General features: G+C 38.6%; 1 protein-coding gene across 2 annotated transcripts in view; it reads right to left on the reverse strand.

The window, feature by feature from the left end:
• Positions 1-14659, reverse strand: part of MYLK4 (myosin light chain kinase family member 4) — a 76214-nt gene that overhangs the window by 45079 nt on the left and 16476 nt on the right. The window contains exon 1 of one of the 2 annotated variants that reach the window (XM_085540309.1): positions 13929-14175. The exons of the other annotated variant lie outside the window; for it this stretch is intronic. Within the exon in view, the coding sequence (XP_085396435.1) occupies positions 13929-14066 (138 nt within the window). The 5' untranslated portion in view covers positions 14067-14175. Of the gene's footprint in view, positions 1-13928; positions 14176-14659 lie in introns of those variants that run through there. 2 annotated transcript variants of the gene reach the window in all.

A 14659-nucleotide genomic window follows, 5' to 3' on the forward strand; every position in this document is an offset into this window, starting at 1 on the left:
CATTTGCTCTTTTTTTCTTTCTTCTTTTAATTTTTAAAAGAAATTTGCCATTTCTAACGAGTTCTTTGCTTTACTCTCAGCACTCACTGAAAAGTTATGCATATGCCTGCAAGTACTATCGTGGGTCTAAAAAATCATGGTCACTGTGAGAAGATGGATGGGAAATGACTGCCTGCTATTTCTCCCAGAACAAGACGGAGATGCTCAACACAGTTATTGCACAACAGCTTTAAAATGAGAAACAAGAGATGCTCACACTAATTACTTGCAGTTCTGAGGGCACTGGGAGTGAGCAGACACACACACACAAAAGCATTGGACAATAGAACAAGGAATATTTTCATTCATGACAACAGTGAAGATGTAACTTCTGGCAGTAGGTTGCTGTCTGACTGCCTGAAGCTAAAAGAGTTTCAGCAGAGAAGAATCTCACTTCATGTTCCCTAATTTAAGATGCTCCTACTAGATCTGGATCTGGAATGCTGGCCTAGATCTGAATTCAGACTATTCAAATGAAAGTCCCTCCCTAATTACTCATAATCCTTCCTTTCTGCCACTGGAATATAGTTGACATATTCCTTGCTTCTAGGTCTGTGCTACCCTAACACTGCAATCAATTTCAAGCTCTTTAGACCTACTTGTGCCTGGAATGAATTTGAAGTCTTTACATGACCTCATTCACCCTTCTGCCTGTGGGATTCAATTTCATGACCTACTTTTTTACCTAATTTTTTCATCTGACATCATGTAACATGAATTGAGATTATCGAGAGCACAAGTCTCTACTCCCTCTGTGATTCATATGATCCAACGCGAGAATTAGAAATAGTTGTCACTGGAGCTAATCAAAGAGTTTTGAAACAAAACACTAGAATGTGTCAGAAAATGATGGCTCATGAAAACAGAAGACTTTGGTGGACACATGAGAACATGCTGTGTCCAACTTAATTGGTGAAGAAGGCAATCAAAGCCGTGCTTGTAACGCTGCTGGAATGCTTCATGCTCACTTTTTATTTCAGTGCAGTTCTGTTTATTGCATTCCCCTCTTCCAAGAGCACAAGATGATTGTAGTGAAACTGAAAACCTTATGAAATTAACCAGATTATCAATTTCTTTTCAAACTAATTTCAACCAGATTGCTTAGTCGAAGTATTTGATAGCTTCTGTAAAGCTCCTGGCTGAACCTGAGTTGACTATGAGCAAATCAACTAAATTTGACATTAAAATATGATCTTGTGTGAAGCTAGGGGGGAGTTATTTTAGGTTTTGTTTTAAACACTGATCCTTCTTAAGTACAGTGTACAGAGTTAAAGTAGAGCATGAAGCTCAGACAACAGATATAGCTATTGGGATTTGCATAAATGTTTGCGTTTTTATTCATATTTCTTCTTTTCTCTATTGTTTATCTTTTATCCCTGCACTTCCTCTTCTCTTTACATGATATTGTTTCTTAACATCATGTTTCAGCCACAGTATCCACAGAGTAAAGCCAAATCCTTCAGTTCTTTGGTTTTGCTGTATGAGCTGTTTCAAATTTACTTTCAGTGGTAAACATGCCACAATGGGGATCATCACCATATATCAAGTAGCTGTGATCTGGCAGATCAGGTACCAGTAATTTTCCTAATGGAGATCCAGTGTCAGAGATCAAGCACGAAGTATCAGATGTCTGGCTCGCCACAGCCCAGAACCAAGTGTCGTGGCTCAGGACTGTAACTGTGAGGAATTAAATGTCACGTGTCACAGAATGAGGAGCAGATAAAGCCCTGAACCTCACTGGGGAACTGCCTCTCCACAGCTTCACCATTGGACATCTAGAATTAATGCAGCAAAGGCAAAGGTGGTTAAATGGTTGTTCCCTTAGGTGAGCAGAAAGTCTCTCTGCCAAACACTGGTTTGGTCTTGTATTAATACAGGCAGGAAGCACCTGTCAGCCCACTGCTCTTCCTAAATACCTAAATATCACTGTGCTCAGGACAACGTTCAGAAGCATTTTGTGCAAAGCTGTGGATCCTCCCAACCTGGGCGTTTAGACACTACAGAGCACCTGTTGCCAGCAAGCTCTCCACTCTAACTTCACATACACTGCTGCCTAGACTTTGGAATTATGAAGAAGCTGCAAAAGAAGAATCTTTGACTTAACTCATACACAAACACCATGTGTGCAGAGAGTAAGTAGAAAGCTGCTGGTGGGCTCTAATTTCACTGTTTCAGTGCGCAGTTACACATTCACCTGCCTCAACATACGAAAGCTGTAACAAGAGACCAACTACACACAGTAATTTATACGAACCTTGGAGACCTTATTCCAATGGGGGGGCAGTGATTTATATGTCCCAAACAGGAATACAGAGGTGCAGTTTAATGTCAGTAAACAATGCAATTTGCTTTTTCTGCGGTTTCTCAGGTTTTCAGGCTTATCAAAATCTGCACAGAGTTAAAACTGACTGCAAATTAGAAGGCTTCAATCTGTCTCCCTTGTGCTTCAGTCCTCCTCACACTAACAGGTTTGTTTGCTCAAGTTCAGGAGAGACTATGTGAGCAGAATTTTTTTAAAACCTTGAAAACACGTTATAGAAAAGATGTGAGCCCACAAAATATGAAGGAGATACTCCCAGACTGAAAGAAAAACAAGTGAAAACAAATCCAGATCTTCCACTTTTCCCTCTTGCTATCCCACCTCACCAATCTGGAGGCAGAAGCAATAATCATTTGAAGCACAAGCCCCTGAAAATGTCTTTAAACTGGAAATTGTTTCAGTGGATTGTACTGGTATTCCTTCACAATAAACTCTATGGAAAGTATCAGATGTGCCTTCCTTGTAAAGATACCGATCGCCTGAATGAACAAATATTGTGACTCTGTGATTCATCTTGAGCAGGAAAATAATACTGTTAGATGCAAACAGCTTTATTTTTTTAACATCAATACAGAGACTCATAGATCTGTAGATCTTAGGATACAGTTAGATGCTTATAATCATTCTAATTAGCTTGCATTAATTCATTAAGATTGTCCTGTGATTGTCAAAGATCCCTCAGAAAACAGCCAACTGCTGAACCAAAAAAGGAAACAGTGCTGTCCTCTGTAAGCACTCCTGGAAAGTACTCACACAAGAAGGTTCACAGAGAACATTCAAGACTATGGTTTGAGGCTATGTCACATTTTTATAGAGCTTGGAATTAAATCCTTGGCATATGAGCCATCTGTAAATCCTATCTATTATTAGCAGGGATAAAAGAACATGCCTGGAGCCATTTAAGGAACTGCAACAATTGGAAAGAGGTGGCCTTGTTATAGTTAACATTCATTTCACTGGACATCATGATTAGTGAACTTAGGAGACTTTGGGGCTTAGTTCCTTTGGTTCTCATCTAGTTTTGGTATTCATGGTTTAAAAGTCAGGACAGAAGATTCAGCGACAGCCACTGCATCATCACATTTCATGTCATACGTCTGACCCTTTGTCACACCAACACCTGCTGTGCTGCTGACAACTACAACATGCTAACTTTACAAACAGCCCTGATACCATCCCCATCCCTGCCGAGGCCCACAACCTCTCCCAAGGGTGTGAAACCTGATGTCTATGTTCCAGTGCCTGGAGATCACTGCCGAACCCTTGCAGAGTGAGCAACATGTCTGTCCCAGCAGAATCAGTCATGGTTACGCCTATTAGTTGAAAATCAAATGAACGGGATATTCTTAGGTATGTTTGCTCTGCAGCACATTAGGAAAAGTCATTCAATTTCCAGGATTTTGGAAGGTTCACAAAAAGCAAGCTACAGACTAATTCCCAGACAAAATTAAGCTGAACAATTCTTGGCTTGATTATTCTGCAGATTACATTGGCTTCTCACCAGTTCTCACCTATCGGTTAGGGCTTGAATATTCTCCTTTACAAGCATAGCCACCCCTTTGAAACTCAGAGTAAGCAAGGAAGAAATTCAGTGAAGAAGGGCAGTATCTCCTTTTCTTTTAGAAGGAAATTTTCCATGCAACATGGTCGTAACAGAGATGTGGAAAGCACCGTTAAAGGAAATGCAGCAGAACCCAACTGATCTCCTTAGCCAGGATTTGTGACAGAGTCAGTGCAAACAGTTCACAGAAGAATAATCCTGTGCTTTATTTCAGTGGGCTTCTCTGCTGTGCTGTTTAATTACTTCAATTATTTGCCAAACCTGTCTCAAGCAAAAAAGGGTTCTTCATTCTGATAATCTCTCAAATACCATTTTCCTAGGAAAAGACAACTCCCGTTATTAGCTCATTTGCAACTCAGAATTCATCCAGTCAAGTCACGCACACATGAATTTACATCTAGAACAGCTGGTCAAGGTCTCATGATTTCTGATCCTTTGCATGCCTACCACAGAGCATATTTACATGGTATATGAAGTGTAAAAGAATGAAAACCATCCACGAAAGGCAAGTGATTCCAGAATCATATTAGTAAAAAAATTTCATCCTCTTTCTTATAAAACCACAAACGACCTGACATCTTGAAAACTCTTTGCAGAATCCAGCTCAATTTTCATCCCTGATCGAAATATCTTCCTCCACCCCCCATGCTATCTTCCAGCACCACCAATTCCAGAAATCCAGTCTTTCATATTTTTAGAGGGTTCTGGGCTAGCCAGATGGCTAAAACACTATAGAGTCAACCCTTAACCAAGAAAACCAAAGAAGCCAGTTTAAATGAAATGGAAATAGTCCTCTCAATGAGCAACATATGGAAGATCTAGTAAATACAGGGGAAATCTAGAAAGACAAATGAGGAAAGAGCCGAAAGAAACTGTGTGCACTGGGAAGAGTACAGCAAATAAGGATGAAATTTAAGATTTATGAGGGGAGAAAAAACAGAACTGATCTCATGCTATAATCCTAGGAAGCATAATCAGCAGAGCCTCATGTAGTTCCCATACAACCTGGCTCCATTGTCAACTATTATCAATTCAAAAAGCAAAAGAATCCTGAAAGCAAAAAGAGCTGAAATAAGAAAAATCGAAGATAAAAAAGTAACACCAGAAGCAGAGCACAAAACATGATAGATAAATAAATAAATACAGATATAAAACATTCTATGAGACTGAAACTTGCACCACCTGAAACCTCTGGTGAATGATTTCCAGGCAGAACTGTGATATAAGCTATGTCATTTTTCCAGCAGGTTTTTCACCACTGGAGGTCACTGTAAACTTTAGTTGGTCTTTATCAGGCCCCCAAATAAATGAACTGTACAGAAGGTATGTAGGATCCACATGTTGAGCTGAGATAGAACTGAAATATCACTCGCAGAGTATTTGAAAAATACCTGTAGCTAACTGTTAAAGACTTCTCACTGCTGGAGGAAAACTTCCTCCTGTTCCAACTACATGCAAAGCACTTGGCAGTCTGTTACGAGATTCAACGCATGCTCTGTTACGAGATTCAACGCATGCCTGCACAAACACAGTGACCAGCTCTACTTTTTTTTTTGTCAGTTTGCTTCTGTTACCAGTGTTGCAGACACTTTCCCTGAACACTAGGAAGCTGATACTAGGTAGGGTGATGGGGACACAGCGTGAGAACTAATAGCTCCATAAAATCAAAGTATCAAAGTTCTTAGAGAAAATGAATGTAGGATTAACCTTAGTAGAATAACAACAACAACAATAATAATAATAATAAAAAGACAAATTTTTGGCAATACTCAATAAAAATATAAGCATGTTAGGTTTGAAGGTTTGCATCCTGTTCATCAAGTTTTCTTCTCTTTTTGTTGCATTCTGACGGCCACTATTGGGAATAACCTTTCAAATAGTTCCTAGCCCAGCCATTAAAACAGATAGTGGAGCATATATACTATAAACTATGAACTTTAAACTGATACTCAGGTAGTAGAGAGAAATGTCCAAGTTCCTGTCTCCCATATTGTAAGGAATCCCGCCGATATGCACATCCACACACACACCTGATGCTCACAAAAGAGAGATCCTGTGTAACATTCAGGGAAAATAAAAATGAGAATACTGGAAATGAAAAAAGGCAAATGAGCTCGACTGTTTGTTGAGGAAAGGGAATTGTCCACACACAAGTTTCTATATTTTCTGCTCATTGTGTAGTTCTCCTTTCACTTTTATTTGCTAGTGGAATATGATGTCCTTGAAAGAATAATCGTGTTTTTACTAGATGTATGTGGGACTGAGGATCTTGTTCCCAACATCAGTGCAAATAAATACATATGTTATTAATAATATCTAAAAACCCCATGCCTAACTTTAAGCATGTGATCACTGTGATTCTTTCATCACTGTCAATAATGTTTAGTCCAGGACCACCCACATGCTGAAGCATCTCTGGTCATATCCTCTAGCATATGGTTTTAGCCCACGGGAAGGTAAAACATCTCAGCCTTCCACTGGAACAAACAGTACTTGCTTGTTTGCAATTGTAATTCACTAACAGATAAAGATCCTTTCAATGCCTGATGTAGTTCAGAAGCCTACCTTTTAGCTTCATCTCATTCTTAGATAACTAATGACTCTTTGGGACTACAGTGGAGTACCACAAAGGCTGAAGGAAGCATGCCTTCATAAGCTGACAAGAAAAAAATTAGAACACACATTGAACAATGAGTCAACAGATCTCCAAAACTGTATTAACTCTTCTCCCTGTGAAATGCGTCATTGGCATAAAATTCAGTGTTTCATTTGAAACACAAATGTAGTCTCATTCCAACTCCATGCTGATGAAACTTCCATATAACACTACACTTCTTCTTAACTTCCATGTATTGCTTAATTACTATAAATCATCAATTTCTAAGCTGTATAATCAACTTTCTAAAGTCAAATGTAAATGATATATATCCTTTATTAGTTTTAAAGAGTCTATTTTTTTCTTTGGTGTCTGCTGAAGACTTTGGGAAACCATTCATAGTACCAGACTCTGCTTACGTTAAGCATATGAATCCAGATACAGGAAATCCTGGGAACTCAGGGAGAATGGCAGATCTAGAAATACAACTCAAATCATTATTGCCAACTCATATTCTTCCTATCAAGCATTCTTCTGATTTTGGAACCTAGGCAGGAACCTAGGCCAGTTTTCTCTAGCACAGTCACATGATACTGAAATGGAGATGACTGAACAATTTGTTTTTGGGTGGAAAAAAGATCTCCCACATATTTGGCAAATGCTAGATAAAAACACAAAAGGTTTCATACAACCTCCATGAGAGAATATGTTCCCAGACATAAGAAACAGGTGTGATGAGGAAGATATTTCTTTCGTTACAAGTAGGTCATGCAGCAGTAGCAGTATGCATCAAGTCTTGGCCTGGAAGTCAGAAAGGCTGGCTGATAGCCCCACTTGTATCAATTATCTGCTGTGTGACCTTGGATGTTTCTTTCCATCCCCTTTTACCCCTGCTTCTCTATGCAGCTCCATAATGACCTGCCTGTTTGCACTGTAAGGTCTCTGAAGTGATGACTGTCACTCATTCACATGGTGCATAAGTAAACTGTAATGCAGTAAAACTTTGTGTTTCCTGAGGAGGAAATTAAGGAACAAATGTGCATCCTAAGCTGGCCCCCTGAATTACCTAACCAGGCATGAAATAACCACTAATGAAGCAGCGGGACCAAGTAGGCCAGAAATAGTGCAAACAGGCATCACACAAACCTTCTTTACAAATCCCACACTAGCTCTCATAAATATTTTGAATCACTCTGCTGGCAATTACTGTTAGGCAGAAAATATTTAATTTGTATTCTTGAAGAAGATCATTAAATAAAATCCATTTGACTTGTCAGGAATTCTAACCTGTAAATTCCTAATAAAGTCATTCACGGCTGCTCTGTCTGATAGAAGCAAACAAAAGTTTTAAATTTGAGTGGCTTACAGTTGAACGTATGACTTACATTTGTTGCAGAACTTTATTATAAAGAATTTTAATAAGTATTTTGTTATGTACTGTTCTGTGTAGAAGCTGTTCTCCTTACAGCAAGGACAGGGCTGCAAGTACTGTGCTTAACAAACAGTATTGCTGACAGGAGAGGAGGTAAGTTGTATGTATGCACTTCACTTTCACCATGTGGAAGCATGACAACAAAGTGAAAATACCTTCCAAGACCTGGGTGATTTTAGTGTTTGCATATATCCATACTTTTTCTGTATGTCTCAGTTTTAACAGACAGAGGGTCTTTCTATAACTAGAAGTTTTTAGACAGCAGAGTTTAAAGATACTGACTATGGATGTAGTGCTAGAAAGAAACATATCTTCTACCTTTCAATGGCTAGAATATTGCCTTGAAAGAACAGCTTAGAAGATTATAAATGACTAAAGTAAAAGTACCTCTTTATAGAAACTTAAACTAACAGTTTTAATAAATTTCTCTGATTCGTTTGCCCTAATTGCCTGGATTTTGGTCATTCTTCTAGATCAGTGGTGCTATACGGACTTTAGACCCTCCAGCATTTAAGATGCCCTCAGCAGCAAGCTGTATTTCCATACCGTTTATTTCTATTTTTATATAACTATAATTCCCTATTAATGTGGAATCGGAAAAAAAAATGTATAGCATAGGCATAAATAAGATACCTTGGTTATCTGTAGGATGGTCTAAAATAGGTAAGAGCAAGATGCTTTTGGCCTTTTTTTCATGTTTTCATGAAACACTATGAATTTCAGAAAAAGGGCAGAAAATATTTGGTTTGGCAAAAGCAACACCCCACTTGGTGAACATGTGCTTTCATATGTAATGATGACATTAAGAGCTCTAGGATCATCAAAGGTCAACAGAAAATTATCCTGCACCTTGTTGTCTCACTGCCAATAGTTAAGATAAAAGGCGGTAATTTTCTCCTACCATCTTCAACTATAGTCACTATTTCAGATATGAGGTCAAATAAACAGGCTCATAACTGGATAGAGTCATAGCTGAAATTAAACCTGTCTGTCTGCGTATCTACTCAATCACTGTTTAGTCCAGGCATGAAGAAGGGAGATCTGGTGTACCAGCATGTCTTAGTTAGCCCTGAAGACAGAGAACTATAGAAATATACTTCTCTCTTTAGTATCCTATTCCTTTTTGTGTATTACAATAATACCATCTGTGCTTTCTTTAGCATAAGGACGTATTATAGAACAACTCTTTCATTTCTCTCAGGAATTTCATTTGTAGATGGTAATTGAGCACTTAAACACATTTGACTAAAATACCTTTTGTTATATTCTGTTCAGTGTGTACCTAACAGATTTTCTATACAAGCAACTAAGGGAATTTTGTGAAAAATAAATATTTTCAGTACACCTGTAAGAACCAAACGTGAGGATCTACATTGGATTGTGCATGTAAGGGGGAAAAGGAAGATCCGCAGCTCATCGAAATGTTCATTACACATGAGGTTTCTGTTCGAGATGACAGAAATGTGACCTCTCCAGTGCAAAGGCCCTTGTTTGGAATGATCACGCTGTGCTCAGCACTGGAAAGTCATTTTTATTGCACTGTGACTTCTAAACATGTCCACTAGACACTGCACAAGAATGCCAGAAGATAAAGGTCACAGGGACGGTCTGGATTTATCTCCCTCCATCTCAGTGTGTATTACAAATTGGCTGGGTAGGTAACCCGTAATGAGACACCTTTGAATGGTCACGGCTGAAAGAAGTCTATGCTAAGCCATGCATCCAAGGGCAAAGATAAGTTTTAAAGGGATGGAGGCATTTTTCTAGCCAGCCGAGATTAATCATTTTTTACACTAAAATAAGCATCTGTGCCTTTGATGTATCAAAAATGAGCTGTTTGTCATGTTTTAACAGACACAAATAAACCTCCCACCACAGTACTCACAATCTAAATTAAAACCAATGAGAATGATCTCAGGGAGGACAGAATAAGTTGCACATAGATGAACATCCAAAAAAGAATGAAAACATCTAGGAAGCTGCTGCAGATCTGTGACATTTCAGATTCTGGATCAAATAGCATGAAGGAACTTTGCAAAGTAATAAGCATTCAAATGGCCGGGATCCAGCAGGCTGAGGGTTCTGAGGCATGCCTTCCTGCAGATCTCAGCATATAGTTATGTAAAGAGGATACTAGACAGAGAGTCAGCAATTTCATTTCCATGTTACAGATGTCTCTGACACTGACTGAGGGCATGACCTGACGAGCAACTCTGTGTCTTTCATTTTACTAATCCCTTATCCAGCTGTTCAGACAATGAGTTCTTCAGAGTAAGTCCTATCTGTGCAGTGCCTCACATAATCTCAGTTAGGGCCTCTGTTTGCTCATAACACATACAATAAGAGGCTCTTTACAGACCACTAAGCAGTTACAAAAAGCAAAACTAAGCAGGGAAAGAACAGCTATTTAAAAGTTCATTTCATTTTTCTGCACATCATGTCTTCCAGTGTTGCTTTATAATCTTTATGGAAACTGAGTGCTTAGTAACAGAATAACGGGTCATTCAGAGACCCACTGACACAGAACTGGACACAAGGTGGATGTCCACTTTCAGTCACAGCTGTTATCCATCTGGCAAAATGACATGTCAGGGATGTGATGGCATCGTGCCCTAACACAGAACTTGTTCAGAGATCTCTCTTCTAGACTCATTTAAGCTATGTGTAACATGGCACTTAAAAAAGAAAAAAAGTCCAGGAGTACAGGTACCAGCAGGCACAAGATCAGTAGGATCCACAGCCTACAAGAGATAGATAATGTTTATAGGATAGGATAAATTACTGTAATGTAAACCTCATTTCTTTACTGGTTGAAGGCTTAACAAAAGTATAGTTAACTGACATTGGAAATATGTTTTGGATGGACACGCAGAAAGAAAATACATCTGCTAAAAATTATTTGCTATAGCCCTAAATTTCTTTCTCAGTTAACTTTGCTTTGAGGAAGAAGCATCATGACCAAATGGTATTATCTTTCCATCAGAATCCCTTAGGAAGCCAAACTCACATTTTCTCCAGAATCACAGAAAAGTAAAAAAGATCCTCCTAGATATTCTTAGATCCTACCCCTTCCTCTCTCCAGTTTGGAAGTTCATAAAGTACCATTCTTAAATACAACCTCTACTAGAGATCACCAGTCTTTCTGATCACACCAACGTATCCAAGTCTTCACAGGTCCGAGAGCCACAAGAAACATATCAACATGCAGAGGAACAAGGGAGCTCTAGGGGTGGTTAAGCTGCAGATGACAACAATTCTTCTCTAGAAAGAGAAGGGGAAGGATAAGTCTGTAATGGACATGCCACGGGGTCCTGAGATGACAGCAGTCTTGATCTCAGCGTGCTGTTTGCTTATTTCCTCCCAAAGCCAAGGATTATCCAGGAGTCCCTGCATGAGTACAGCCCTACTGACAGTCTCAGGCAAGGAAGTTTGCCCTACTTTTGGAATACTTCTGAGTCCGTGTCACCTTTCTATGCATGAGGGCTTAGGAACATTATCTTGGGAACTTTGCACTTTGTATGGACCTATAACTCAAAAGAACAAATGTAAGATAAGATGTGAAGCAATCAAAAGACAGATGTTTACAGGTACTACCACTCTGAATTTCAAAAGTGGATTTGTGATGTCTGCAGCAAAACTGACAGTCACCAAATTATGCAAAAATTTAGGAAAAGGATGCCTTAGCACAAATAAGGATTGGAAAACAATCTTTAACAGTCTTAACATATTGTATTTTAAAATATTTTTCATTCAAAATGCAATGGATATAGTCCTTCTGCTAAGAAATGACAATTAATACACTAAAAACTGGAAAATACAGGGGCTGCTGTATTGTGTTGGACTGCAACATCAGAAGCAGATGGTGGTGGATGGACAATATTTTCCTAGAAATGATGCTGGTATAGCTGCTGTAAAGCAGTGGGTCATCTCTGTTGGTGTGTGGCATGCAGGCTCTTATTCATCGCTGGCAAAAATGAGGAGTTAATGGTGGTGACTGTGTTGAAAAATAGTGTTTTGTAGCTGAGAATTTGCTTTATCAAATATTGTTCTTTGTATCTGTTATAGTTTCCATGGAAATAAATAGGAGGCTTTACTTTCAGAGAGACCTACGTTACAGTAACAAGGCAGTAAAAGCGCACTGAACATATAACTGCGGGATGAAGTAAGCTGCTTTTTTCTTACATTCCACAATTCACACAAGAAAATATGAAAAAAATTACTGAGTTAGGTATAAACAAAAAGCAAATCTTTTTTCAAGCTCATCTGCAAGTGAAATGATAACTCAAGACTGCTCCAGTGATAAAATGCAAGTCACCAACCACAGATTTCATTATTTTGTTGGCTAGATCTACAAAAGCCAGTTTCTATAAAGAACAAGGTGCTAGTGTGGTTTTGACATCTATACTAATTTTTTCTCTTCCCTTTACCACTCCAGTCTGAATGTCTTGCATAGAATATATAACTGTATGCTATGAATGGCTTAGTAACTGAACGCAACTGAATTTAAAGTTTGGCAGAGCAGCATTCTCCTTGACTGGTACTGAAAGGCTAGTTCTCCATCTTCTATTATAGTAGGCTGAATGATCATCGGATCAGAATCCTCAGAGGTGGAAGGGAGTAAATGTTTCAAAAACAAATCACTATTAAGTAACTGACATTTCAACAAAGCAATTAATAACAAGTTTTTATTTTCAGAGTGTCCCTTTAGTTTTTCCTTTCTTTCTATTTCTTCATGTATCTATATGCCACAGAGCGGAATCCATATAAATGGAAGCAGCATCAAAAACCTTAAATAAAGTCTTTAGTTGTATTTTTTTTTTTCCTTTTACTTAGGAAAACATCAGTCCAGATTTCTGGAAGAACATTTTTTTTTTGAGAGAGAGAGAGAGATTATAGAACATTCACATAAGGAGTTCCTTATCATAGAAGAGTATGCAAAGAATTCTACACAATTTCTTGACTTTCATAGCATTGAATGGAATCATAGAATGGCTCGGGTTGGAAGCCCAATCATATAGTTCCAATCCCCTTGATACAGAAGACTTTCTTCTCTTTCTTTAAGTATGTCGTACTGAGCACTGATACGCAAAGTAATATTTGAATTATTATCTTTATCACTGTCCTTTTTGCTCTCCAACAAAGCATTCAGAAAACTCTATTAAATTCCCACAAGGTCATGGTTCCCTGGCTAACACTGCCTGCCAATATGCAGAGTAAGGCTGCAGATGTGTAAGAATGCAAAACCTTTACATTAAATCAGTTTTGAGATTCTAAGAAAAAAATAATTTGCAGTAAATTAATTATGATTTTAAATATTCTGCCAATCTACATTCTCAAAGCTACTACAGATAAATTGCCTTCCTTTTTGTCTTTCTAAGCTCATGTATTTCCTATGTTCAAGCAATGTTTCTTATCAAGAATTCTTCTAAAATCTTGTGTTAAAACACAATTGCACTGGAAAATCCCATCAAACATGATCACAGCTTCTAATAATGTAATAATGGATCACTCCAGAGGCTCAGCTGCTGGTTCTGAAGGAAGATAATGCTACAAAGAGGAAAATAATGGGCAGCAGCCTAACTGGGCATCTTTGAGATCTGTGAAACCAAGAAGGTTTGGCAACCTCACTCCCACTGTGGCTGAAGAGGGTAAATTTGAGGCAACCCCTTGTCCAACACCCAGCAGAGGTCACTAGAGGATGCATTATGTTTTAATGGGCAGACAAAGCACTTAGACAGCAAAGGGAAGCAATTACCTGAAAAACACATCAACAACTGTCTAGGTCTACTGCAAGATATGCTCTTGTGAAAGAGAGGAACATGTTCCAAGGGTAAAATGTATTTATTTTTTCTTTCCCCACTCTAGGAGAGAATGCACAGGTTTAATTGTCTGCACTTAAACACAAGCAACATTCACTCAGTTAACAATATCAATACTGATCAGCGGAATACATCTTAATTATTAAAAGTATATCTACTACCTGTGTATTTCCAGGTGCAGGAATCTTTCTCTTTCTTCTACAGCTTAACAGAGCCCAAAGTGCATGCCAGAAATAAGAAGCCAAAAGGCAGAAACTACTTGCAATCCAGGCAACATTTCTTTGCAGGAGTAGATCCATACTTTTACTTTAATCAGCTGATTAACTTGAGTCTCCTGGTTTAGCAAATGCAATTTGGCAGGCGCCCTAAGAACCCTCCCCAGCTCCATAAGTATCACCTAGCTAGACAAGGCTTGGAGACGCAGCAAGATCCCATCTCATACTTCAACGCATTCCCTGAACCTATAAGGAAAAGAAGTGATGGCCTACTGACAAGCACAAAACAGGTGCAGGGATCTACACGAGATATATATTGCATGGACTTGAAAGGTTTACTCCGACATCCCAGAAGTTCTCAAATGAAAGCAAACAGTGCAATCTTTTTGCAGTTAGCAGTGCAGACCACCGGCCATCTACTGGGTGTTTTTCCTTTTTCAATAGGCAAGAAGCATCTATCTCAAAAAATACCCAAACAACAAAATTCATGACATTCACTTAGAATGCATCAAACTGCACGTGCATAGGAAGGTCACTTTGAAATGCTTTACTGATTACAGTTCCTTTTCTTATCGCTCTTACAGTCTATCCAGGTTGCTCTCATATCTAAACCACTATTAAGTACAGATCAGTTATACAAGCCATCTCCCCATCTGATATTCAGTATCTGTTCATCT

The sequence above is a fragment of the Coturnix japonica genome, chromosome 2 (genome assembly GCF_054131305.1).
Source record: "Coturnix japonica strain WE chromosome 2, WE-NBRP24, whole genome shotgun sequence".
NCBI lineage: Eukaryota > Metazoa > Chordata > Aves > Galliformes > Phasianidae > Coturnix > Coturnix japonica.